Below are 22,230 nucleotides of genomic sequence, written 5' to 3'. Positions count from 1 at the left end.
CAAAATAACTGAAACTGTAGTTGGGATATATGGTTGCTAGGTGGAGGTGGTTGCTTTGAGTCTCATGAGCTCAGAGTCTGAACAAATCTGTGCCCTTATCAAAGGTCTAAACCAGAGCTGTCCAACAGAACTTTTGGTGAAGATAAAATTGGTTTTCTATACTGTCCCATAAGATAGTCATGAGCCACATGTGGCTATTGAGTGGCTTTTGTGACTAAAGAACTGACATTAAATGATACATATATTTTTAAGACTTTATTTTTTAGAGTAGTTTTAGCTTCACAGCAAAACTGTGAGGAAGGTGCAGAAAGTTCCCATATACCCCGTTCCCCCACATACGTACAGCCTCTCCATTATCAACATCCCCCACCAGAGGGGTACATTTGTTACAACTGATACACTTACATTAACACGTCAGAATCACCCAAAGTCCATAGTTGCATAATGGCTCACTCTTGGTGTTGTACATTCTACTGATGTGAACAAATGTATAATGACAAGTATCCATCATTATAGTATCATACAGAGCATTCTCACTGTCCTAAAAAGCCTCTGTGTTTCACCTATTCATCCCTCTTCCCTTCCCAAACACTGGTAACCACTGATCTTTTTACTGCCTTCATAGTTTTGCTTTTTCCATAATGTCATGTAGTTGGAATCATACAGTATGTAAACTTGTCAGATTGACTTCTTTCACTTAGTAATATGCGTTTGTTTTCTCCATGTCTTTTCATGACTTGATAACTCATTTCATTTTGGTGCTGAATAATATTCCATTGTCTGGATTTACCACAGTTCATTTATCCATTCACCCTTTGAAAGAAATATTAGTTGCTTCCAAGTTTGGGCAATTATGAATAAAGATGCTATAAACATCTGTCTGCAGGTTTTATGTGGACATAATTTTTCAGCTCCTTTGGGTAAATACCAAGGAGTGTGATTGCTGAATCATGTTAAGAGTATGTTTAGTTTTGTAAGAAAGTGACAAACTGTCTCCAAGACAGCTGTACCAATTTGCATTCCCATCAGTGAATGAGGATTCCTGTTGCTCCACATCCTAGCCAGCATTTGGTGTTGTCAGCATTCCAGATTTTGGCCATACTGATAGGTGTGTAGTGGTATCTTGCTGTTTAAATTTACACTTCTTTGATGACATTTGATATGAGGCAACTTTTCATATGCTGCTTTGCCATCTGTATATCTACTTTGGTGAGGTGTCTGTTAAGGTCTTTGGCCCATTTTTCTATCTGGTTTTTTATTTTCTTATTGTTGAATGTTAAGACTTCTTTCTATCTTTTGGAAAATAGTCTTTTATCATATGTGTCTTTTGCAAATATTTACTCCCATCCTGTGGCTTGCCTTCTGTTCTCTTGACATGGACTTTTGCAGAGCAGTTTTTAATTTTAATGAAGTCCAGCTTATCAATTATTTCTTTTATGCATTGTGCCTTTGGTGTTTTATCTCAAAAGTTATTGACATGCCAGAAGTCATCTAAATTTTCTCCTGTTATCTCCTAGGAGTTTTATAGTTGCATTCTACATTTAGGTCTGTGATCCATTTTCACTTAATTTTTATGAAGAGTGTAAGGTCTATGTCTAGATTCCTTTTTTTTGCATGTGAATGTCTAGTTGTTCCAGTACTATTTGTTGAAAAGACTATATTTGCTCCATTGTATTACATTTTGTTCCTTTGTGGAAGATTAGCTGACTATACTTACATCGGTTTATTTCTGGGATCTCTATTCTGTTTCATTGATCTGTTTGTCTATTCTTTCACCAATACCACACTGTCTTGATTACAGTGACTTTGTAATAAGTCTTAAGTTCAGGTAGTGTCAGTCCTTCAAATTTGTTCTTCTCCTTCAATACCATGTTGACTATTCTGGGTCTTTTGACTCTCCATATAAACTTCAGAAACAGCTTGTTAATACCCACATGGTTACTTGCTGGGATTTTGATTGGGATTGCATTGCATCTATAGATCAAGTTGGGAAGAATTGACATCTTGATGATATTGAGTGTTCCTATCCATGAATATGGACTATCTCTCCCTTTATTTAGTTCTTCTTTGATTTCATTCATTAGAGTTTGTAGTTTTCCTCACGTAGATCTTATACATATTTTGTTAGATTTATACCTAAGTATTTCATTTGGGGGCTTGCTAATGAAAACGATATTGTGTTTTCAATTTCAAGTTCCACTTGTTCATTGCTGGTATAATCTTAATTTTAATTAACTTAAATTTAAATAGCTTCATCTGTCTGGTGGCTATCCTTTTAGTCAGCACAAGCTGTCTCTACAAAGTACAATCATGAATTCTTCCTTTTTTAGGAATTATTCCCTTTTTAGGAATAAATGTAAATGTTACTACTGTACCAAAATGTAGTGCTGCACCAAAACATTTACACTGACTTACTCATTTAACATTTATGGAATATACCAGGCACTATGTACCAGTTGTCATCCTAAATGCTAAAGAGCATTTAGGAGCTCACTGAAGAGCTCAGACTACTGAGAGATGTAGTGAGTAAAAATTACAGTATAATTTTGCTTGCTGCTAGAGACATCTGAATAGAGAATTGTGGGGACACAGCATATGAAACAATTGCAGGAATTTAAAAAGTTTCATTGAAGAGTTTTATTTAAGCTGGGACATCATGGAAGAATAAGTTAAAAAATAAACGTGGGTAAAGGAGAGTGAAGAAGAGGACATGCATTCCAGAAAAGACATGAAGTCCTGAAAAGGCTTGGTGTATCTAGGACACAGTGTGCTACTCCACATGTGGTATGCAGCCGCAGAGGATGCTGCTGGAAAGTAGACTCCATGCTGATCGTGAGTCTTACATGATCAGTAAGAAGTCTGGATATCAAGTAGTCACATAGTACATTATACTTCTATTGTTATAAATTTCATACTTTATATTAAATGGCTTTTTAAAAATCTGCTTCCTTAGATTTTCAAGTTGTTTATGGCAAGATCACGTCTGCCTTATCCACCACTGTACTCCATGGCATCTGATAATCAATAAGTATTTGCTACATGAATGAATGTTTCTGCTTGTCCTGAAACTTGATGCCCTTTGGGACCACATCACCTCCTCTATTCCAAGTTACCTCTTTAACGTCCGGTGTTCCACCTCTCAGTTTGCAACCACATTGCCCAACAGTTTGCCTGTTTGGTGGCAGTACTTAGTGACAGGTTTTATTACTGTTTTCTGCATTTTACATAAAGCTGGGAACTTTACTAGACAAGAACATTTGTGGCACTGGCTTTGAGTGACCCAGAATGAGATACTGAGATGGGAAAGTAACTGAAATAACTCCCCTTCACCAACTCTATAGGGCATATAGTTAAAAGGAATTATATATGTATAGTATATACATTTTTTAAAAATGAAGAGTAGGTATAAAAGTAAAACGGATCAAGAAAGGTACTCCAGAGTAACTATCTACTTTTTACTGATTTCAATGTAGGGGAAAGCAAAACAAACGTGCTCCTTGTTTCTTCCATTCCATCCAGAGCCATTTAGCCATCCATATACATTTACTACCTTATGTTTATATTTCTTCATTATTTGATGGAGCTAATCCTCCCAGTAAGAGAAATCGGAAAGGCTCTAGATTACATGAAAGCAGTTCCCAACATTTATGGTACCCAAATTATTCATATTTGTGCAAAAAAAAAAAAAAGTAATTATCCAACAGGTTCAAAGCTTTGAGCCCAAGTAAAAATAAGCATGATTCCCTATACAAACGGGATTGCCCTTCGTTAATAGCTAGAGAAGAGGGGATGCTAACTGCAGGCCCGGGCACATCTCCTCCCCGCCCCCCGTCCCAAAAATAAACCAAAGGGAGGGCAGAAAAAAAAAAGAAGAGTGGTTAATTTGATTATCACTGCTCCAAAACATTAGGGATAATGCAAACAAAGACCTAAAGTAACACTTTATTAACTTGGCTTTCCTGCAACCCATCCGCGGCCGAGCAGAGACCTCGCAGCCTAGCTCTCATAAGTCCCCGCCGGGCTCCCATAGCCGAGGACAAACCTCCCGCGCGGGGTGGGCGGGGCTGCGGCTCTTCGGGCCCCGCCCACGCCTGCGCCGGCCGCACGCGTTTCGTAGCTGCGTCGGGGAGGAGTCTCTTGTCCCTTTGCGCGGCCCGTTCCGCCTCGGCTCCCGTGGCTTTTCGGCTGACGTGTCTGCTGTTGGTCGGCTGCTTGGCGAGTAGGGCCGAGATGGCGGACGCTTGGGAAGAGATTAGGCGGTTGGCGGCTGACTTCCAGCGGGCGCAGTTCGCAGAGGCCACGCAGAGGTGCCTGACCCTCCCTCTCCATTTGGAGTCCAAAATAGCCCCTGGGCGGCCACGCCAAGACCTGAGGCCGCAAACCCTAGGCCTTGGACCCCGGACCTTCCCAGCCGCTGTCAGCGTTCCCGCCCCCTCCCCCGCTCCCAGAGCCTAGATTGCGGCTGCCAGTATAATTCTCGGCGGGGGGAGACCGAGAACATCCCCCCACCCTTTAAGCCCCAGCCAGGTGCAGGCGCGGCCTCCCCCCACGACAGCTGGGGCTGGTGACTTGGAGCTGTCTTAAGAACGTCCCTCTGACCCTTATTTAACCGTCAGCAAGTCATTGTCTGTTATACACTGCCTGACTTAGAGCTTGAAAGGAGACGCTAACCCCGAAGTACAGTACTTTGCAAGTACTATGTTGACTCCTTAAACATTTTGCCTTTTTATTCTCCAGAACAGGTGTGCTAGGCCAGAGCCAGGGTCTCATCTGTCATTTGTAGGGACTCCGGACACTGATATTTCCTACAAACCCACTAACCTTTGTGGGGGGGGGGGGTGTCCTGAAAAGCACCCTAACTCTGCTTTTTACCATTACCGAGCACGTAAAAAGCTAGTAGAACCCTTTTTTATCTGTTGACTATTCCTTGTCTTGTTCCTTCTGGGGCTGAAGACTTTAATCCCTTGATGCTGTGTTTTGTATCAGTGCGAGCAAACTAGGACGCTTAACGTGTTTTCCTATCTCCTGCCTACAGATGAGTTGTATGAATGAGGCAATAATGCATTCAATAAAAGAAAATTTTGTTTTTTTTTTTTTAACTGAAGCTAAAGTGAAAATTGAAATAAAAGTAGGGCAGTTTTTTCCCTTATGTAAATTACATGTCCACATTTTTCAGATTTGAAGATTAGAAGCAGGCCTAGAAGAGAGAGCAAACTTGAAATCTGTAATAGATTTGTAACAATGAACTACATGATTTAAGTTCATATAAACCTGTTTACTCCCTAGAACTTTTTTTTAATTTATTGAATTAGTATTATACTAATAAAAGATACAGATTTTGTAATATAGAACCTAATGACTACCCAAACCTTTTTAAAAGCCAATTTTCATACGTTTTCTTAATCATATTATGCCCTGAATGTATCAAATGCATTTTTAAAACTTAACTTTTGTTTCCCTCAGGTTGTCAGAGCGGAATTGCATTGAGATTGTGAATAAATTGATTGCTCAGAAACAGCTAGAAGTAGTTCACACACTTGATGGGAAGGAATATATTACTCCAGCCCAAATTAGTAAAGAAATGAGAGATGAGCTACATGTTCGAGGTGGTAAGTAATTCCTTAGTTTTTTTCTTCTGGTTCTTTGGAAGGGGGGAAAAAACCCTTAAAACTATACATCATAAGTGATTTGGAGGTTATAAGACACCCTTTCAATTGTTAATATGGTAATCAGCCTTAATATTTTTAATAGGTTTAGGTAAACATGATCGTATAATTTAAATGAAATCAAATATTGTCACTTTAAAAATAGCATTTTTTATTATTTTGGGTTATGTGTTCTGTATGTGAATTAATCAGCTGTTTCTTTTCACAGTTGATGAATTTATTGGGTGACTCGGGTGGATACTTAGCTGCCTGTTATCAGGTGATAATTATGAAGAGGGAATAGAAATTTTAAATTATAGATTGTTGAAAATCAAGGTTGTACTACCATGCTCTTTTTTAAACTTTAAGTATTTGCAAATTAGGAAACAATTTAATGTGCCACATCTGTTTGTAGGAAATGCTATTACAAGCATACAAAAAGTTTTTGTTTCCTTTGTCTTTTTGAAATTTGAACCAATTACTGAGCAAATTTGAACACTATTTGATTAGATTAGATGCATCTGTGAAAACAACTCATTAGATGTCATTAGATACACCCTTGGTGTTTGTTTTTTATCGTCCTGCATAGTCCTAATAAAATATTAGCTATAATTTGGAATACTTAACAGATAATCTTTAGCTAATAAGTGGTAACCTACCAGTTTCAAATAATTGAAAAAAGTTTACCTGAATTTAGTTGTCTGTATCTCTTTGGTCACAGTAGATAAAATTGCAAAGGGAGGTAAATAACCCCTGTATACCTGGCCAACCCGTGTATCAGCTGATTCTCTAATTGGCCTGATATGACAAATGGAACTTTGAAAATAAACTATTGTCTGTACCTTAAGTCATGAAAATTTATTCAGCTAATGGTTTGCATCTGAAGACATTAATTACTGCAGCCCTGTGTCCTTTGTAGAAGGAGAACCTTGACGGTCCAGAACATAAATCTTTGGAATTTACAGTTTTTGGCTGGTATGTACTTAACACATAATGTAAAATAAATGAATGTCTTTTCTTTAAAGGTCGAGTAAACATTGTTGATCTGCAACAGGTAAATTTCAACTTTATAATAGTTTTTACTTTGATTCCTCAAGTGTTTTTTATATCATTAATTTTTTCAGTGCCCTAAGTATTCGCTTGGTACTGGTATCGTGTTTTGTGTTTGTGAAGAAATAATTACATAACCCTCACTGACATATATTGAATCAGTTTAATAAGTTTTTCTTTCTCAGTTGACTTGCTTATTCTTTATTCTTTACGAAATAAACTCATAGTTGTCATTTTATGTAATTACAAAATTTATGTAATTTTGGGAGAAAAATCACCAGTTTCATGTTTATTTGTTTTTAATATATGGAAGTAAAAGAAATGTAGAAGATATTTTTAGAAAATACAGGTGTACATGTCATCAGTAAGGTACACTACAGTATATACAAGAAACTGGCAAATTTTGTGTGAAATGGTACAACTTCTTTTTTTTTTAATTTTTATTTTATACTGGAGTATAGTTGATTTATAGTTCTTTTTCAGATTCTTTTCCTGTATAGGTTATTACAGAATATTGAGTACCATTCCCTGTGCTATACAGTAGGTCCTTGTTGATTATCTATGTATAGTAATGTGTATATGTTAATCCCAAACTCCTAATTTATCCCTCCTCCTGACCTTTCCCCTTTGGTAACCATAAGTTTGTTTTCAAAGGCTCTGAGTCTGTTTCTGTTTTGTAAATGACTTCATTTGTATCATTTTTTTTTTTAGATTCCTCATATAAGTGATATCATATGATAATTGACTTTCTCTGTCTGACATACTCCACTTAATATGATAATCTCTAGGTCCGTCCATGTTGCTGCAGATGGCATTATTTCATTCTTTTTTATGGCTGAGTACTATTCCATTGTATATATGTAGCACATCTTTATCCATTCCTCTGTTGATGGACATTTAGGTTGCTTCCAACCTAATTGGAAGCAATTTACCTATTGTAAATAGTGCTGCAGTGAACATTGCCGTGCATGTATCTTTTTGAAGTATAGTATTCTCCGGATGTATGCCTAGGAGTGGGATTGCTGGATCATATGGCAACTCTATTTTTAGTTTTTTAAGGAACCTCCGTACGGTTCTCCATAGTGGTTGTACCAATATACATTCCCACCAACGGTGTAGGAGGGTTCCCTTTTCTCCATAGCCTCTCCAGCATATATTGTTTGTAGACTTTTTGATGACGGCCATTCTGACCAGTGTTAGGTGATACCTGATTGTAGTTTTGATTTGCATTCTCTAATAATTAGTGATGTTGAGCATATTTTCATGTTGTTTTGGCCATCTGTATGTTGATGGAGAAATGTCTGTTTAGATCTTCTGCCCATTTTTTGATTGGGTTGTTTTTTTGATATTGAGTTACATGAGCTGTTTGTATATTTTGGAGATTAATCCCTTGTCACCCACTTCATTTGCAAATATTTTCTCCCATTCTGTGGATTGCCTTTTCGTTTTGTTTATGGTTTCCTTTGCTGTGCAAAACTTTTAAGTTTAGTTAGGTGCCATATGTTTATTTTTGTTTTTATTTTCATTACTCTAGGAGGTGGATCCATAAAGATATTGCTGGGAGGGAGACCCAAGAGGGAGGGGATATGGGGATATATGTATATATATAGCTGATTCACTTTGTTATACAGCAGAAACTAACACAACATTGTAAAGCAATTATACTCCAATAAAGATGTTAAAAAAAAATATTGCTGCGATTTATGTCAGAGTGTTCTGCCTATGTTTTCCTCTAAGAGTTTTATAGTATCCAGTCTTACATTGAGGTCTTTAATCCATTTTGTGTTTATTTTTGTGTATGATGTTAGAGAGTGTTCTAATTTCATTCTTTTACATGTAGCTGTCCAGTTTTCCCAGCACCACTTACTGAAGAGACAGTCTTTTCTCCATTGTATATTCTTGCCTCCTTTGTCATAAATGAATTGACCATAAGTATGTGGGTTTATTTCTGGGTTTTCTGTCCTATTCCGTTGATCTATATTTGTTTTTGTGCCAATGCCATACTGTTTTTTTTTTTTTAATCAGTCATCAATTTTATACACATCACTGTATACATGTCAATCCCAATCGCCCAATTCAGCACACCACCATTCCCACCCCACCGCAGTTTTCCCTCCTTGGTGTCCATACGTTTCTTCTCTACATCTGTGTCTCAACTTCTGCCCTGCAAACCGGTTCATCTGTACCATTTTTCTAGGTTCCAAATACATGCGTTAATATACGCCATTTGTTTTTCTCTTTCTGACTTACTTCACTCTGTATGACAGTGTCTAGATCCATCCACGTCTCAACAAATGACTCATTTTCGTTCCTTTTTATGGCTGAGTAATATTCCATTGTATATATGTACCACAACTTCTTTAACCATTCGTCTGTCGATGGGCATTTAGGTTGCTTCCATGACCTGGCTATTGTAAATAGTGCTGCAATGCACATTGGGGTGCATGTGTATTTTTGAATTACGGTTTTCTCTGGGTATATGCCCAGAAGTGGGATTGCTGGGTCATATGGTAATTCTATTTTTAGTTTTTTAAGGAACCTCCATATTGTTCTCCATAGTGACTGTATCAATTTACATTCCCACCAACAGTGCAAGAGGGTTCCCTTTTCTCCACACCCTCTCCAGCATTTGTTGTTTGTAGATTTGCTGATGATGCCCATTCTAACTGGTGTGAGGTGATACCTCATGGTACTTTTGATTTCCATTTCTCTAATAATTAGTGATGTTGAGCATCTTTTCATGTGCTTCTTGGCCATCTGTATGTCTTCTTTGGAGAAATGTCTATTTAGGTCTTCTGCCCATTTTTTTTTTTTTTTTTTTTTTTTTCTCTCTCACTGTCTTTATTTTGTTCTTGTTATTTAATTTTATAATGGGGTATAGCTGATTTTCAATACTGTGTTTCTTCCTGCTCTACATCTATCCACTTGATTCACTTAAAGAGAGACATCAATAAATTCTTTTACAGATTCTTACCAGTCTTATATATCCTTTTCTGGTGACAACAGTGTGCTGAGTCCAGCTCTTTGAGCTATAGAGTAGGTCCTGTCGAATACCTATTTTGTTTATGGAACCGTATCTGTGCTAATTTCAACCTCCTGGTTTATGCATCACCCCGCCCCACCTTTCTCCTTTAGCAGCCATAAGTGTGTTTTCTAAATGTGTGACTCCGTTTCTGTTTTGTAATTGCGTTCATGTGAAGGCATTTTTAGATACTATCTATAAGTGATACCTTATGATAAGTCTCTTTTTATGTCTGACTTATGTCACTTAGAATGATCGTACCTCAGTCTGCACGAGTTGCTGCCACTGGCCTTATTTCATTGATTTAATTGCTGAGTAATATTCCATTGTACATAAGTACCACATCTTCTTTCTCCATTTTTTCCTTCCAAGGACATGTAAGTTGTACCCAAATCGAGGTATTTCTAAACAGAGCAGCCCTAAACTTTGGGGTGCCTGTGTCTTGTCGATTTTTTGGTTTTCCCAAGATATACGCCCATGAGGGGAAGTGCTGTATGTTCTGTAGCTCTGTTTTTTAGAAGTTTTAAGATACAGCATACACTTCTCAAGAGTGGCCGGTGGCAATTTACATCCCGCCGATCAGCATAACAAGGCTCCGTTTTCTCCATGGCCTGTCCTGCATTTCTGGGTTTTACACTTTTTCAGCATGGGCCTTTTGACCAATGCGAAGTGAGACATTTTTGTAATGCTGATTTGCATTGCCCGCTTGTTTAGTTGGCCAAAAGAGCATCTGCGTTTTTTTTTTTTTTTTTTTTTTTTTTTGGTGGGGGTAATCTTGTGTGTGGTTTTTTTTTTTTTTTTTTTTTTTTTTCTTCACACACACACACTGTATTTTATTTTTACAAGAGATAAATAGACTGACACCAAGCATTGTACATGGATGACCACAACAAAAGCAACAATGATTGCAATTACCAAACATGAAACACACTCATACTATGTCATAATATTGACATTCAGTCCAGTAATCCTCCACTGTAACAGCTCCTTTACTTTGCAGTGAAAATTGATTTGTATATTCTTTGCCTCTGAGTCCTTGTGGGATTTTTTTTTTTTAATTCAGAGAGAAAGTCACAAAAATTATACTCATCCTCATCAGTTCACTCAGTCCCATGTAATTAATTGTTTTTTTTCATCTTGATCTTTTGTTAGCACTTTTATGAGTTCATCAGTTTTTCATCAGAGTTCTGAAAATGCTTATTCATTCAGTTCAGCAGTACAGTCAGTTACCAGAAACCTGTACTTGTCAGAGTCTTTTCCATGAATTTCTTGAAGATGAAACCCTTTTATAGAAACATATTTGCAAAATCATCAGAGTACACCCAGAACTGTCTGTAAATGACAAAAGACTTAAAAATGACCACGGTAAAAGATTTGGTGAAAGTTCATAATAATGCAGTTGACAAGAAAATTAGTTATTTCTGAGATATACATTTTAAAGTAATAACTAGGATTATTACTTATAACATTATACCAGAACATATAAGATTTTTAGAAATTTCATGTAATGTCTGAAACATTTATATTAACATATTTCCATACATATTTCCATACAAATACAAATATAAGATTTTTAGAAATTTCATGTAATGTCTGAAACATTTATATTAACATATTTCCATACATATTTCCTTACAAATACAAATATAAGATTTTTAGGAATTTCATGTAATGTCTGAAACATTTATATTAACATATTTCCATACAAATAACCCAATGAAAGTTTAGTATTAGTTGTTTGTTTTTTTATACTGCAGGTTCTTATTAGGCATCAATTTTATACATATCAGTGTATACATGTCAATCCCAATCGCCCAATTCAGCACACCACCATCCCCACCTCACCGCAGTTTTCCCCCCTTGGTGTCCATATGTCCATTCTCTACATCTGTGTCTCAACTTCTGCCCTGCAAACTGGCTCATCTGTATCATTTTTCTAGGTTCCACATACATGCATTAATATATGATATTTGTTTTTCTCTTTCTGACTTACTTCACTCTGTATGATAGTCTCTAGATCCATCCACGTCTCAACAAATGACTCAATTTCGTTCCTTTTTATGGCTGAGTAATATTCCATTGTATATATGTACCACATCTTCTTTATCCATTCGTCTGTTGATGGGCATTTAGGTTGCTTCCATGACCTGGCTATTGTAAATAGTGCTGCAATGCACATTGGGGTGCATGTGTCTTTTTGAATTACGGTTTTCTCTGGGTATATGCCCAGTAGTGGGATTGCTGGGTCATATGGTAATTCTATTTTTAGTTTTTTAAGGAACCTCCATATTGTTCTCCATAGTGGCTGTATCAATTTACATTCCCACCAACAGTGCAAGAGGGTTCCCTTTTCTCCACACCCTCTCCAGCATTTGTTGTTTGTCGATTTTCTGATGATCCCCATTCTAACAGGAGTGAGGTGATACCTCATTGTAGTTTTGATTTGCATTTCTCTAATAATTAGTGATGTTGAGCAGCTTTTCATGTGCTTCGTGGCCGTCTGTATGTCTTCTTTGGAGAAATGTCTATTTAGGTCTTCTGCCCATTTTTGGATTGGGGTGTTTGTTTCTTTGATATTGAGCTGAATGAGCTGTTTATATATTTTGGAGATTAATCCTTTGTCCGTTGATTCATTTGCAAATATTTTCTCCCATTCTGAGGGTTGTCTTTTCGTCTTGTTTATGGTTTCCTTTGCTGTGCAAAAGCTTTGAAGTTTCATTAGGTCCCACTTGTTTATTTTTGTTTTTATTTCCATTACTCTAGGAGGTGGATCAAAAAAGATCTTGCTGTGTTTGATGTCTAAGAGTGTTCTTCCTATGTTTTCCTCTAAGAGTTTTATAGTGTCCGGTCTTACATTTAGGTCTCGAATCCATTTTGAGTTTATTTTTGTGTATGGTGTTAGGGAGTATTTTAATTTCATTCTTTTACATGTAGCTCTCCAGTTTTCCCAGCACCATTTATTGAAGAGACTGTCTTTTCTCCATTGTTTTTCTTTGCCTCCTTTGTCATAGATTAGTTGACCATAGGTGTGTGGGTTTATCTCTGGGCTTTCTGTCTTGTTCCATTGATCTATGTTTCTGTTTTTGTGCCAGTACCATATTCTCTTGATAACTGTAGCTTTGTAGTATATAGTCTGTAGTCAGGGAGTCTGATTCCTCCAGCTCCATTTTTTTCCCTCAAGACTGCTTTGGCTATTCGGGGTCTTTTGTGTCTCCATACAAATTTTAAGATGATTTGTTCTAGTTCCATAAAAAATGCCATTGGTAATTTGATAGGGATTGCATTGAATCTGTAGATTGCTTTGGGTAGTATAGTCATTTTCACAATATTGATTCTTCCAATCCAAGAACATGGTATATCTCTCCATCTGTTAGTATCATCTTTAATTTCTTTCATCAGTGTCTTATAGTTTTCTGCATACAGGTCTTTTGTTTCCCTAGGTAGGTTTATTCCTAGGTATTTTATTTTTTGTTGCAATGGTAAATGGGAGTGTTTCCATAATTTCTCTTTCAGATTTTTCATCATTAGTGTATGGGAATGCAAGAGATTTCTGTGCATTAATCTTGTATCCTGCAACTTTACCAGATTCATTGATTAGCTCTAGTAGTTTTCTGGTGGCATTTTTAGGATTCTCTATGTATAGTATTGTCATCTGCAAACAGTGACAGTTTTACTTCTTCTTTTCCAATTTGTATTCCTTTTATTTCTTTTTCTTCTCTGATTGCCGCGGCTAGGACTTCCAAAACTATGTTGAATAATAGTGGTGAGAGTGGACATCCTTGTCTCATTCCTGATCTTAGAGGAAATGCTTTCAGTTTTTCACTGTTGAGAATGATGTTTGCTGTGGGTTTGTCGTATATGGCCTTTATTATGTTGAGGTAGGTTCCCTCTATGCCCACTTTCTGGAGAGTTTTTATCATAAATGGGTGTTGAATTTTGTCAAAAGCGTTTTCTGCATTTATTGAGATGATCATATGGTTTTTATTCTTCAGTTTGTTAATATGGTGTATCACATTGATTGATTTGCGTATGTTGAAGAATCCTTGCATCCCTGGAATAAATCCCACTTGATCGTGGTGTATGATCCTTCTAATGTGTTGTTGGATTCTGTTTGCTAGTATTTTGTTGAGGATTTTTGCATCTATATTCATCAGTGATATTGGTCTGTAATTTTCTTTTTTTGTAGTATCTTTGTCTGGTTTTGGTATCAGGGTGATGGTGGCCTCATAGAATGAGTTTGGGAGTGTTCCTTCCTCTGCAATTTTTGGAAGAGTTTGAGAAGGATGGGTGTTAGCTCTTCTCTAAATGTTTGATAGAATTCATCTGTGAAGCCATCTGGTCCTGGGCTTTTGTTGGAAGATTTTTAATCAGTTTCAATTTCATTACTTGTGATTGGTCTGTTCATATTTTCTGTTTCTTCCTCGTTCAGTCTTGGAAGGTTATACCTTTCTAAGAATTTGTCCATTTCTTCCAGGTCGTCCATTTTATTGGCATAGAGTTGCTTGTAGTAGTCTCTTAGGATGCTTTGTATTTCTGCGGTGTCTGTTGTAACTTCTCCTTTTTCATTTCTAATTTTATTGATTTGAGTCCTCTCCCTCTTTTTCTTGATGAGTCTGGCTAATGGTTTATCAATTTTGTTTATCTTCTCAGAGAACCAGCTTTTAGTTTTATTGATCTTTGCTATTGTTTTCTTTGTTTCTATTTCATTTATTTCTGCTCTGATCTTTATGATTTCTTTCCTTCTGCTAACTTTGGGTTTTGTTTGTTCTTCTTTCTCTAGTTCCTTTAGGCGTAAGGTTGGATTGTTTACTTGAGATTTTTCTTGTTTCTTGAGGTAGGCTTGTATAACTATAAACTTCCCTCTTAGAACTGCTTTTGCTGCATCCCATAGGTTTTGGGTCGTCGTGTTTTCATTGTCATTTGTCTCTAGGTATTTTTTGATTTCCTCTTTGATTTCTTCAGTGATCTCTTGGTTATTTAGTAACGTATTGTTTAGCCTCCAAGTGTTTGTGGTTTTTACGGTTTTTTCCCTGTAATTCATTTCTAATCTCATAGCATTGTGGTCAGAAAAGATGCTTGATATGATTTCAGTTTTCTTAAATTTACTGAGGCTTGATTTGTGACCCAAGATGTGATCTATCCTGAAGAATGTTCCGTGTGCACTTGAGAAGAAAGTGTAATCTGCTGTTTTTGGATGGAATGTCCTATAAATATCAATTAAATCTATCTGGTCTATTGTGTCATTTAAAGCTTCTGTTTCCTTATTTGTTTTCATTTTGGATGATCTGTCCATTGGTGTAAGTGAGGTGTTAAAAATCCCCCACTATTATTGGGTTACTGTCGATTTCCTCTTTTATAGCTGTTAGTAGTTGCCTTATGTATTGAGGTGCTCCTATGTTGGGTGCATATATATTTATAATTGTTATATCTTCTTCTTGGATTGATCCCTTGATCATTATGTAGTGTCCTTCCTTGTTTCTTGAAACATTCTTTATTTTAAATTCTATTTTATCTGATATGAGTATACCTACTCCAGCTTTCTTTTGATTTCCATTTGCATGGAATATCTTTTTCCATCCCCTCACTTTCAGTCTGTATGTGTCCTTAGGTCTGAAGTGGGTCTCTTGTAGACAGCATATATATGGGTCTTGTTTTTGTATCCATTCAGTGAGCCTGTGTCTTTTGGTTGGAGCATTTAATCCATTCACGTTTATGGTAATTACCTATATGTATGTTCCTATGACCATTTTCTTAATTGTTTTGTGTTTGTTTTTGTAGGTCCTTTTCTTCTCTTGTGTTTCCCACTTAGAGAAGTTCCTTTAGCATTTGTTGTAGAGCTTGGTGGTGCAGAATTCTCTTAGCTTTTGCTTGTCTGTAAAGCTTTTGATTTTTCCATCAAATCTAAATGAGATCCTTGCTGGGTAGAGTAATCTTGGTTGTAGGTTCTTCCCTTTCATCACTTTAAGTATATCATGCCACTCCTTTCTGGCTTGTAGAGTTTCTGCTGAGAAATCAGCTGTTAACCTTATGGGAGTTCCCTTGTATGTTATTTGTCATTTTTCCGTTGCTGCTTTCAATAATTTTTCTTTGTCTTTAATTTTTGCCAATTTGATTACTATGTGTCTCGGCGTGTTTCTTCTTGGGTTTATCCTTTATGTGACTCTCTGCGCTTCCTGGACTTGGGTGGCTATTTCCTTTCCCATGTTAGGGAAGTTTTCGACTATAATCTCTTCAGATATTTTCTCTGGTCCTTTCTCTCTCTCTTCTCCTTCTGGGACCCCTATAATGCGAATGTTGTTGCATTTAATGTTGTCCCAGAGGTCTCTTAGGTTGTCTTCATTTCTTTTCATTCTTTTTTCTTTAGTCTGTTCCCGCAGCAGTGAATTCCACCATTCTGTCTTCCAGGTCACTTATCCGTTCTTCTGCCTCAGTTATTCTGCTATTGATTCCTTCTAGTGTAGTTTTCATTTCAGTTATTGTATTGTTCATCTCTGTTTGTTTGTTCTTTAATTCTTCTAGGTCTTTGTTAAACATTTCTTGCATCTTCTCGATCTTTGCCTCCATTCTTATTCCAAGGTCCTGGATCATCTTCACTATCATTATTCTGAATTCTTTTTCTGGAAGGTTGCCTATCTCCACTTCATTTAGTTGTTTTTCTGGGGTTTTATCTTGTTCTTTCATCTGGTATATAGCCCTCTGCCTTTTCATCTTGTCTGTCTTTCTGTGAATGTGGTTTTTGTTCTACAGGCTGCAGGATTGTAGTTTTTCTTGCTTCTGCTGTCTGCCCTCTGGTGGCTGAGGCTATCTAAGAGGCTTGATGGGAGGCTCTGGTGGTGGGTAGAGCTGACTGTTGCTGTGGTGGTCAGAGCTCAGTAAAACTTTAATCCACTTGACTGTTGATGGGTGGGGCTGGGTTCACTCCCTGTTGGTTGTTTTGCCTGAGGCAGCCCAACACTGGAGCCTACGGGCTCTGTGGTGGGGCTAATGGCAGACTCTGGGAGGGCTCACGCCAAGGAGTACTTCCCAGAACTTCTGCTGCCATTGTCCTTGTCCCCACGGTGAAACACAGCCACCCCTGCCTCTGCAGGAGACCTTCCAACACTAGCAGGTAGGTCTGGTTCAGTCTCCCCCGGGGTCACTGGTCCTTCCCCTGGGTCCCGATGCACACACTATTTTGTGTGTGCCCTCCAAGAGTGGGGTCTCTGTTTCCCCCAGTCCTGTCGAAGTCCTGCAATCAATTCCCACTAGGCTTCAAAGTCTGATTCTCTATGAATTCCTCCTCCCGTTGCTGGACCCCCAGGTTGGGAAGCCTGACATGGGGCTCAGAACCTTCATTCCAGTGGGTGGACTTCTGTGGTATAAGTGTTCGCCAGTCTGTGAGTCACCCACCCACCAGTTATGGGATTTGATTTTACTGTGATTGCGCCCCTCCTATCGTCTCATTGTGGCTTCTCCTTTGTCTTTGGATGTGGGGTATCTTTTTTGGTGAGTTCCAGTGTCTTCCTGTCGATGATTGTCCAGCAGCTAGTTGTGATTCTGGTGGTCTCGCAAGAGGGAGTGAGAGCACATCCTTCTACTCCGCCATCTTGGTTCCTCTCTTGCCATACTGTTTTGATGACTGTAACCTGTAGTGTAGTCTGAAGTCAGGTTGCCTGATGCCTCCAGCTCTGTTTTTCTTTCTCTCTATTGCTTTGGCCGTTCGGAGTCTTTTGTATTTCCATACAAATTTTAAAACTTTTTGTTCTAGTTTTGTGAAAAATGCCATTGGTAATTTGATAGGAATTGCATTGAATTTGTAGATTGCCTTGGGTAGTATAGTCATTTTGATGATACTGATTCTTCCAATCCAAGAGCATGATATATATTTCCATCTGTTTGCGTCATCTTTGGTTTCTTTCATCAGTGTCTTACAGTTTTCAGAGTACGGGTCTTTTGCCTCCTTAGGTAGGTTTATTCCTAGGTATTTTATTCTTTTTGATGCAGTGGTAAATGGGGTTGTATCCTTAATTTTTCGTTCTGATCTTTCGTTGTCAGTGTATAGAAAAACAAGAGATTTCTGTATGTTAATTTTGTATCTGCAACTTTACCAATTTCCTTGATGAGTTTTACTTATCTGGTAGCATCTTTAGGATTTTCTGTGTATAGTGTCATGTCATCGTGTACAGTGACAGTTTTACTTCCTTTCCAATTTGGATTCCTTTTATTTCTTTTTTTCCTCTGGTTGCCATGGCTAGGACTTCCAAAACTATGTTGAATAAAAGTGGCGAGAGTGGACATCCTTATGTTGTTTCTGATCTCAGAGGAAATGCTTTCAGCTTTTCCCCATTGAGTATGATGCTAGCTGTAGGTTTGTCATATATATGGCCTTTATTATGTTAAGGTGTGTTCCCTCTATGCCCAACTTTCTGGAGAGTTTTTATCATAAATGGGTGTTGGATTTTTTCAGAAACTTTTTCTGCATCTATTGAGATTATCATATGGTTTTTATTCTTCAGTTTTGTGATGTGGTGTATCACACTGATTGATTTGCGCATATTTAAAAATTCTTGCATCCCTGGGATAAATCCCACTTGATTGTGGTGTATGATCCTTCTAATGTGTTGTTGGATTCGTTTGCTAGTATTTTGTTGAGGACTTTTGTGTGTGTCTATGTTCATCAATGATATTGGCCTGTAATTTTCTTTTTTTGTGATATCTTTGTCTGGTTTTGGTATCAGGGTGAAGGTGGCCTCACAGAATGAGTTTGGGAGTGTTCCTTCCTCTGCAGTTTTTTGGAAGAGTTTCAGAAGGATAGGTGTTGACTCTTCTCTAAATGTTTGATAGAATTTGCCTGTGAAGCCATCTGGTCCTGGACTTCTGTTTGTTGGAAATTTTTGAATCACAGTTTCAACTTCAGTACTTGTGAGTGGTCTGTTCATATTTTCTGTTTCTTCCTGGTTCAGTCTTGAAAGATTGTACCTTTCCAAAAATTTGTCCATTTCTTCTATGTTGTCCATTTTATTGACATATAGTTGCTTGTAGTAGTCTCTCACAATCCTTCATATTTCTGTGATGTCTGTTGTAACTTCTCCTTTTTCATTTCTAATTTTATTGATTTGAGCCTTCTCCCTTTTTTTCTTGATGAGTCTAGCTAAAGGCTTATCAATTTTGTTTATCTTTTCAAAGAACCAGGTTTTAGTTTCATTGTTCTTTGCTATTGTTTTCTTCATCTCTATTTCATTTATTTCTGCTTTGATCTTTATGATTTCTTTCCTTCTACTATAGGTTTTGTTTGTCCTTTTTCTAGTTGCTTTAGGTGTAAGGTTAGGTTGTTTATTTGAGATTTTTCTTGTTTCCTGAGGTAAGAATGTATTGCTATAAACTTCCCTCTTAGAACTGCCCTTGCGGTGTCCCATAGGTTTTGGATTGTTGTGTTTTCATTTTCATTTGTCTCTAGGTATTTTTTGATTTCCTCTTTGATTTCTTCAGTGATCCATTGGTTGTTTAGTAACATATTGTTTAGCCTCTATGTGTTTTTGTTTATTATAGGTTTTTCCTGTAATGGATTTCTAATCTCATAGCATTGTGGTTGGAAAAGATGCGTGATATGATTTCGGTTTTCTTCAATTTACTGAGGCTTGATTTGTGGCCCACGTTTTGATCTATCCTGGAGAATGTTCCATGTGCACTTGAGAAGAAAGTGTAATCTGCTGCTTTTGGGTGGCATGTCCTATAGATATCAATTAAGTCCATCGGCTCTGTGTCATTTAAGGCCTGTGTTTCCTTATTGATTTTCTGTCTGGGTAATCTGTCCATTTATGTAAGTGGGGTGTTAAAGTCCCCCACTTTCATTGTGTTACTGTTGATTTCTCCTTTTTTGTCTGTTAGCATTTGCCTTTTATGTTGAGGTGCTCTTGTGTTGTGTGCATATATATTTATAATTGTTGTATTTTCTTTTTAGATTAATCCTGTGATCATTATGTAGTGTCCTTCTGTGTCTCTTATAACATTCTTTATTTTAAAGTCTCTTTTGTCTCATGTGAGTATTGCTACTCCAGCTCTCTTTTGATTTCCATTTGCATGGCATACCTTTTTCCATCCCCTCACTTTCAGTCTCTATGTGTCCGTAGCTCTGAAGTGGGTCTCTTGTAGACAGCATATATATGGGTCTTGTTTTTGTACTCATTCAACCAATCTTTTGGTTGGATCATTTAATCCATTCACATTTAAGGTAATTATTGATATGTATGTTCTTATTGCCATTTTGTTAATTGTTTTGGATTTGTTTTTGTAGGTCTCTTTTCTTCCCTTCCTCTTCTGTTCTCTTGTGATTTGATGACTATCTTTAGTGTTGTATTTGGATTGCTTTCTCTTTTTTGAGTGTGTATCGTAGATTTTTGGTTTGCTGTTACCATGAGGTTTTGATACAGCAGTGTTTATATATACAAGATTGTTTTAAGTTGCTGGTGTTTTAATTTCAAATGCATTTCCAATGTCCTGCATTTGTACTCTCTTTTTCTCAAGATTGCTGGTTTTGATATCATATTTGTGTGTGGATGATTTCCTACCTTTACTGTATGTTTGCCTTTGCTGGTGAGCTTTTCCATTCTTAGTTTTCTTGTTTCTAGTTCTGGATTTCTCTTTCCACCTAGAGAAGTTCCTTTAGCATTGGTTGCAAAGCTGGTCTGGTGAATTTGCTTAGCTTTTGCTTGTCTGTAAAGCTTGATTTCTCCATCGAATCTGAATGAGAGCCTTGCTGGGTAGAGTATTCCTGCTTGGAGGATTTTTCCCTTTCATCACTTTAAATATATTGTGGTACTCCCTTCTGTCTTGCATAGTTACTGCTGAAAAATCAGCTGATATCCTTATGGGGATTCCCTTGTATGTTATTTGTTTCTTTTCCCTTGTTTCTTTTAATACTTTCTCTTTGTCTTTGATTTTTGTCAGTTTGATAAGTATGTGTCTTGGTTTGTTCCTCCTTGGGTTTATCCTGTAAGGAACTCTGCTTCCTGGTCTTGAGTGAGTGTTTCCTTTCTCGTGTTAGGGAAGTTTTCGGCTGTTACCGCTTCAAATATTTTCTCATGCCCTTTCTCTCCTCCTTCTGGGACCCCTATAATGTGAATGTTGGCACATTTAACGTTGTCCCAGAGGTGTCTTAGGTTGTCCTCATTTCTTTTCATTCTTTTTTCTTTATTCTGTTCCGCGGCAGTGTTTTCCACCAATCTGTCTTCCAGCTCTCTTATGTGTTCTTCTGCCTCATTTATTCTGCTGTTGATTCCTTCTAGTGTATTCTTCATCACATTTATTGTATTGTTCATCTCTGTTTGTTCTTTAAATCTTCTAGCTCTTGTTTAACATTTCTTGTATCTTCTCAGTCTGTGCCTTCATTCTTTTTCCAAGATCTTGGATCATCTTTGCTATCATTATTCTGAATTCTTTTTCAGGCAGATTGCCCATTTCCACTTCACTTAGTTGTCCTTCTGGGGCTTTATCTTATTCCTTTATCTGGAACATATTTCTCTGCCATGTCATTTTATTTAACTTTCTGTGTTTGAGGTTTCCATTCCACAGGCTTCAGGATTGTAGTTCTCCTTGCTTCTGGTGTTTGCCTCCTGGTGGGTGAGGTTGGTTCAGGGGCTTGTGCAGTCTTCCTGGTGGGAGGGACTGGGTCCTGCCCCCTGGTGGGTGGAGCTGGGTCCTGCCCCTCTGCTGGACAGGGCCATGTCAAGGGGTGTGTCTAGAGGTGGTTGTGGGCTCAGGACAACGTTAGGTAGCCTTTCTGTTGATGGATGGGGTGTGGTCCCACCCTGTTGGTTGTTTGGCCTGAGGTGTCCCAACACTGGAGCCTGCAGGCTGTTGGGTGGGGCCAGATCTTGGTGCCAAAATGGCAACCTCCAAAGAACTCACGTGGAGGAGTATTCCCTGGGGCCTCTGCCACCAGTGTCCTTGCCTCCGCAGTGGGCCACAGCAGACCCCCACCTTCCTAGGAGACCCTCCAGGACCCTCAGGTAGGTCTGGCCCAGGCTACTGTGGAGTCACTGCTTTGCTCTGGGTCTCAGTGCATATGAAACCTTGTGTGTGCCTTCCAAGTGTGGAGTCTCTATTTCCTCTAGTCCTGTGGAGCTCCTGCACGCAAGCCCACTGGCCTTCAAAGCCAAATGCTCTGGGGGCTCTTCCTGCCGATGCCAGACCCCTAGGCTGGGGAGCCTGACGTGGTGATCAGAACTCTCACTTCTGTGGGAGAAACTCTGTAACAGAGGATCCAGTTTGTGGATTATCCACCTGGCGGGTACGGGGTTTGATTATATTGAGAAAGCGCCCCTCCTGTCATCTCCTTGTGGCTCCTCCTTTGTCTTTGGATGTGGAATATCCTTTTTGATAGGTTCCAGTCTTTTTTGTTGATAGTCGTTCAGCAGTTAGTTGTGATTTTGGTGTTTTCTTGAGAGGAGGTGAGCTCACGTCCTTCAACTCCACCACCTTGTTTTCCTGCCTTCCAAAAATGAGCAAAACTGATGTCGTTAGGTTAGAGGACCT

General features: G+C 38.0%; 2 protein-coding genes across 4 annotated transcripts in view; both read left to right on the top strand.

The window, feature by feature from the left end:
• The window catches only part of FHL5 (four and a half LIM domains 5), a 174,395-nt gene that overhangs the window by 55,005 nt on the left and 97,160 nt on the right, over positions 1-22,230 (top strand). The gene's annotated exons all lie outside the window — the stretch shown is intronic.
• UFL1 (UFM1 specific ligase 1) overlaps positions 4,122-22,230 on the top strand; it is a 62,769-nt gene continuing 44,660 nt past the window's right edge. For 2 of the 3 annotated variants that reach the window (XR_014267501.1, XM_082475184.1), the window contains exons 1-3: positions 4,124-4,307; positions 5,464-5,609; positions 6,671-6,699. Coding sequence is in view for 2 of the 3 variants with exons in the window: in XM_082475184.1 (XP_082331310.1) it covers positions 4,231-4,307; positions 5,464-5,609; positions 6,671-6,699 (252 nt within the window). In the remaining variant the exon portion in view is untranslated. Of the gene's footprint in view, positions 4,308-5,463; positions 5,610-6,670; positions 6,700-22,230 lie in introns of all 3 variants that reach the window. The other variant, XM_082475185.1, reaches the window with a different exon arrangement.

Source organism: Balaenoptera physalus, assembly GCF_965194825.1.
Source record: "Balaenoptera physalus genome assembly, chromosome: 9".
Lineage (NCBI taxonomy): Eukaryota > Metazoa > Chordata > Mammalia > Artiodactyla > Balaenopteridae > Balaenoptera > Balaenoptera physalus.
This window is presented reverse-complemented; position numbering and strand designations above follow the sequence as displayed.